Source organism: Jaculus jaculus, chromosome 12 (assembly GCF_020740685.1).
Source record: "Jaculus jaculus isolate mJacJac1 chromosome 12, mJacJac1.mat.Y.cur, whole genome shotgun sequence".
In the NCBI taxonomy this organism is placed as follows: Eukaryota; Metazoa; Chordata; class Mammalia; order Rodentia; family Dipodidae; genus Jaculus; species Jaculus jaculus.
Window position 1 is genome coordinate 3639644 of NC_059113.1, and position 6000 is coordinate 3645643.

At 37.8% G+C, this 6000-nt stretch overlaps 1 protein-coding gene across 3 annotated transcripts in view; it reads left to right on the forward strand.

Moving 5' to 3' along the window:
* The window catches only part of Cep120 (centrosomal protein 120), a 57925-nt gene that overhangs the window by 47200 nt on the left and 4725 nt on the right, over positions 1-6000 (forward strand). For all 3 annotated transcript variants that reach the window (XM_004669191.2, XM_045130963.1, XM_045130962.1), the window contains exon 18: positions 2294-2392. In XM_004669191.2, coding sequence (XP_004669248.1) covers positions 2294-2392 — 99 coding nt within the window. The remainder of the gene's footprint in view (positions 1-2293; positions 2393-6000) is intronic.

The following is a 6000-nucleotide window of genomic DNA, read 5'->3' on the forward strand; positions in this document are numbered from 1 at the left end:
TCAGGAAGGGTGCCTGTTGGTGCATCCTTCCTTGCCATCAGAGAGCTGGGATCGCAGAGATCGGCCAAGGCTTCCAGCTTGTGTGCGGTCTGAGGAGTGACCTGGGCTCCTTAGGCCTGGGAGAGCGCTTGATCCACTGAGCCATCTCCCCAGCCCTATATGTTGCTTTGAAACAGCTCTGTGATTCCAGAAATGACTCAGTAGCAACATGGGTAATCAGATACAAAGGAATGTGTCAGAATCTTTTGGCAGTTCTGAAAAGAGAAACCATTTGGTGTTCAGAATCATCTGATAGATTAAAGACAGTAGATATTCAAGTACTGGTAGGGATTTTGGGAGCTGCTCTCGCTCTGACAGCCTGAATTGACTATTGACCCCAAGCTGGTTCCTTTTGTGAGTACATAATGTTCCTTTTGGCTTATGACTTCTGTCATGGACCATGGAAACCCCAATAAGAATAAAAGTCCATACCAGGCATGGGTGCAATACTGTAATTCGGGCACTTTGAGGCTGAGGTAGGAGCACCATGACTTTGAGGCCAGCCTGGGCTGGACAGCAAGACCCTGTCTCAGCAAGGGAAAAATGTACGTGCAGGCTTCCAGAAGTCTCAAATCTACTTAGCAGTAAGGGACTTAACTCAGGAGCGTTGAATGCCATGGAATTAACATTTTGCTAACATGTGTCTTTCTGGGAATTGACTCCATATATTTCTTTAGAATCTTGGTGTGTTGTATCATTTAAAGAAAGTTAGGAATAATTGATTTGCTGATAGGAATGAATTTGTGTCTTAGATTTGCTAGCCAACAGTTTTTATTTAGAAATAAAATATTATATGCAGAATGTGTGTTTTAAATTAGTGTGAATAACTGTATATATGAATTATTTTAGTATTTATGGCCAAACTGATAGAACATACCCAGTTTGTACTGTTGGGCCTGGTCCAGGAGCCTCATCCTTAAACTCATCTAGGACACAAGTCCTTTTCAAAGACTTGGGGACATGATCTCTTTTATAAATACTACTTTACCCCACAGCTGTTCAAAGACATTTTCTGTTCTTTTGAGGTATGGCCTATTGTTAAATTACCAAGTAATATGTATAAATCTTTGAGGTAGAAGTGGAGAAGATTATCCCCAATAATCTCAGCAATATTACTCAATTTAGGATGCTTGAGTCTAGTTGTGAAATGTCAACACATCTAAATCCAAGCACTAGGGATTTGTAAAGCAGAAAAGACCTTGATCCCACGTAGTCATATATTACTACGGAGAATGTTCTGGTCTTTTGTGAAGGGGATTTGGCAGTCTGCATTTCCCTATCATTTTCTTTTCATAGGAGTTTTCTGACATTGGAATTTTTATAGTGCCTTCATTTTTGTTTTTCTGTAAAACATTAGTTGTATGTATGGGAAAAACTGCACTTGATAGAAAAAAATTCAACCAGTTCGGAGTAACAGTCTTTCACTGTAACTCAAGCAGATTATTACATTATCACTTACTAGTAAAACTGTCTGCTGGCGGCACGGGTTTGTTTGGTGCTTGGTTGAGACACTGAGTGAGTACATTCCGAAGCAGAGCCAAGTTGGCTCCCGTTCATGCACAACAGATTGCCTGCTGTGAGTATAAATAACCACATTTTTAATTGAATCACTTCAGTATTTTTCTTTATATATTTCAGGAAAGATAGAAAATAAAAGATGTGTGTTATTAAGGAACATTATTTTTCTAACTCTTAAGTTTATTTTAACATTCTTGAAATACTTTTGACTTTGTGCTTTTTTTTCTAGAGCTTTGTGATAAAACATTTCACTGTTTTCTAGTGTTCGTTGGTTTTGCCAAAAGTTATAAAAGTATCTCTCCTAGCTCTTGTCATTATAAGACAAAATTTGACTTTGTGGTAGGCCTCCACAAGAAATTCAGTTTCTTAAGATTTAGAGTGCCAGCTAAATTGGAATGTTAACAGTTAGAGCTGCTTTTTGTAAAAAAAATGAAAGTATTTTTCATTCTGTGTAATATACATGTTTAAACACATTTATAGTAACTGTCTGGAGGTTAAGACTAATTCAGTTCTTTTTAGTCCAGGCTGCAAGGCAATAAAAATAAGACTATATTTTAAACAAGAAAATGTTCATGTGCCATAATATTTATAGTAAATTATATAACAGTTTTAGATGATGTCGTATGTTACACTGTATAAACTCTTTTCTTAAGCCAGACTCTTTGTATATATTATCTTTCAGTGATTGTACACAGTGGTGTAGTGTTTCACTTGATACGATTTTAATCACTGCTAGGTCGAACTTGAGAGAAAGTTGGAATCTGCAACCAAGTCTAAACTGCATTACAAGCAGCAGTGGGGACGGGCTCTAAAAGAGCTGGCCAGACTCAAACAGGTACGCCGTTACCACTTTCTCTGCTTACGTCTTCCTTTGTCTTTACAAGTCTGCGTGTGTGGCGACTTCTTTTATGTGCAATGTGTGTTTTTGGAACACATTGTGTTTTGAGATTAGAGTCTTTTTAAAAAATTCAAGACCTCCCTTTTTCATAATTAAAACTGAAACTTGGATATGATTTTTAACTGCCAACTATCTTCTTGGAAGTAAATTCTTTTACTTTCACTTATAAACAAACACTTCTTTCTTTAATATTAATTTTTTCCATTGAGAGTGCTGGGAGAGGTGCAATTTAAGAGTAACTTTAGTATTTCTTCAAGTTGAGAGCACAGTTTTAAACTATTTTTTCCTAGGGAGAGGTAATAACTCAATTAAGAAAAGGGGTCATAGTGAATTTTATGATTTTAAGTCAAAAAGCCATGACAGTTTTCTGATAGTCTTTCTCTTGATACTGTTTGACCACAAATATTTTCATGAAAAATAAGTATCACTTTTGGGCATAATTTCTTCAAATGAATAAAATCCAAGAAAGAATCTAGTTTACTTGACCTTAAACTAGACTTAGTACTGGACGAGAATCAGAATGTAGTAGACAGTGTGTCCCGGTGGAGCTTGTAGATGAGTTGAGATGCTGAGCATTAAAGGTAAGAGCAGTTAGATATTACCAAGTATAAGATGATGTACAAAGTAAGTGTACATTTGGTATTTTCTTTATCTGAAATCATTTGGACCAGAAATTTATGGCTTTCAAATTTTAGAATACTTGATTAAATGTAATAAGCTGTCTTGGTTATGAGACCCAAATGTAAACACAAAATTTATTTGTATTCCATCTATACATTAAATATATAGCCAAAATGTATTTATTTTTACAACATTTCTATTATTGCTGTTTTCTAACAATGAGGTCAGGTGTGGAATTTTCCATTCATGACATCCTATTGGTGCCTAAAGTTACATATGCTCCTATACCTACCAAGTGATAAAGCTAAGATGGAAGTGGTTTGGCCAGAATTAGGTTCTCTTCCTCTAATAATGATTTCAGTCCATTGAAACCATAGAAGGCAGGAATTTCTGACAAGAGGATTGAGATGGAAACAGTTAGTATATCCTATCAAGAAAAATGACATCATTGTCTGTATCCTTGAAAGAAAATTAGGAATAATTGATTTGGTCATAGGGATGAATTGCTGCTTGAATTTAGATGTATTTCATTTTATAAGTAGACTCGGGCATTGCAAGTTGAATATTGCCAAGATTATTGGGGATAATTTTATCCATTTGTACTTCAAAGATTTATAAATATTACTTGGTAATTTAACAACAGGCCATACCTCAAAAGAACATAGAAAGTCTTTGAATAGCTGTGGGATAAAGACGTGTTCTCAGGAGAATTGAAGTAACTTTAAGAAAGAAACAGCTAATATGAATGAAGCCATGATGCCAAGACATTTAGGTTGTGCACAGTACAATGGGGATGAGGTATTGTGGAGTTAGAAGCAAAGAAATATGGTAAGAATAGTTGTTAAGAACAACAGGATACAAATTCTGTCAGAAATGGTACATATAGTAATTAGGAACCTGGCTTTGGAGTCAGAAGAGCTGGGTTGAATATTTGCTCTCTTATGATCTCTGAGTGGTAATTTAATTTCTTTAGTTAGTCTAATTTCTACAGTGGGGAAATTTTCCTCACAAGTTGTTCCCAGAGGTAAATGAAGCCCTGTAAAGCATTTGGTGTAGTGTTTGGTATCTGAGTGTGTGTGTGAGAGAGAGTGTGTGTGTGTATAAAAAGAGAGAGAGAGTGTGTGTGTGTGTAAAATGAGAGAGTGTGTGTGTAAAATGAGAGTGTGTGTGTGTTTAAAATGAGAGTGTGTGTGTGTAAAATGAGAGAATGTGTGTGTTTAAAATGAGAGTGTGTGTGTGTGTTTAAAATGAGAGAGAGTGTGTGTGTGTGTGTGTAAAATGAGAGAGAGAGAGTGTGTGTGCGTGTGTAAAATGAGAGAGAAAGAGAGAGTAAAGTACATGCTCAGTAAATGGTAACTTGTTGAGAGGATCCAAGCCACACAGCCGCAGTGTTTTGCTTTTAGTCTGTGGAGACTCTTTGGATGGTGCCTTTGGATGTTGCTGCGCAGGCAACATTGGGGGCTTCACTGTGTGCAGAACAGGGCACACTGCTGCCCAGTGGCGGGAGGGGAGGGGGACTAGCATGTCAGTTGAGTGATACAGTTGGCAGTTCGACGGCAGTTGTAATAGGTGCCACGTGGGAAGCCGGCACCGGAGGAAGAGACGCTGGAGTGAGCAAGAGTGTCAGCGGATGAGCTCTGAAGCTTGGAGACAAGGAGAGGTGTGGCACACGGAGTCTGAAGGGTGGCTCCAGTCACGGGCAGGTACTTACCTACAGCCTGCTGTGTGCCAGCATGGGGCCGGGGCACAGGTACTGGCTGCATTGCCTCCTGTGTCGAACTTGTAGTTCACCTGCTTGAACTGATATTTAGCAAGGCTATATATAGGAGAATGGTGAGAAATGCAAATAAAGTTAAGTGTTAGAATAAACAAAAAGACAATTGAATTATCATTGCATCTGTGACTCAAAGATAAGGGGAAACATCTCAAAGAAAAACGGTTTCAAATAAATTAGATTGGAATTCATTGAAGCTTTAAAATAGAGTGGATGAAAATAATAGAAGACATGTCATTCAAGTTGAGTCGTAAGATGATCACAGTGGTAAGTAGTTAAAGGTATCACCAAAATAGAAGTGCTAGACTGTTGATTAACTTCTGGAGAAAGCAGTTACTGTAATATAATCTTATTATGATTGACCCTTTGTAAGAAAGTCATATAAGAACATCTCACTGTAATTGGTTTTAAGTAATGCTCATATGGGTATATTATAGATTATATTACTTGAGGGTTTTTTTATCACTGAGGTGGGATTTTTTTTCTTCTTCTTTTTGAGGTACTGGGGATTGAACCCAGGGCCCTCTACCAGTGAACTGTATCTTCAGCCCTGGGTGGTCCACGCCTATGTTTAACTTGCAGTCACCCTACTTCGGCCTTCCATATGCTGGGATTGCAGACATGCACCACTACATTTGGCTGAAGGAGTTTTTAAAATGTTAGTAAATAATGTTCTGCATAGAAACATCCAAATTCGTGATGACATTACGATAGTTTCTTTTAAAAGGAGATTGCCTGAGGAAGTGACCGCCGTGTGGTGCCCGACCTATATCCCAGCACTCGGAAGGTCGAGGCAAGAGGGTCAGAAGATGAGGATCAGCTTTGGCTCCATAGCAAGTTTGAGGCCAGCCTGGGCTGAATATGACCTTGTCTAAAAACAAACAACAAGATTATGAACTATGGTTACCTCAGGATTTCTCCTTCCCAACGTATACATTTCCTCACACTTTTTGCTATATTGTGGTTCTTTCCATTTCTGGTTCATTCTTTTCTTTCTGTGTATTTCCTACCTTTAGATCCTTCTCCTCATAAAACACTTAAGAAATGTAATTTTTGTTTTATGTTTTGTGATCCTCTCTTATTAGAGACCTTCAGGTGCCTTCTTGCTTCTGAGTTACTATAACTCTGTTAAGGAAAGAAGCATTCAGTT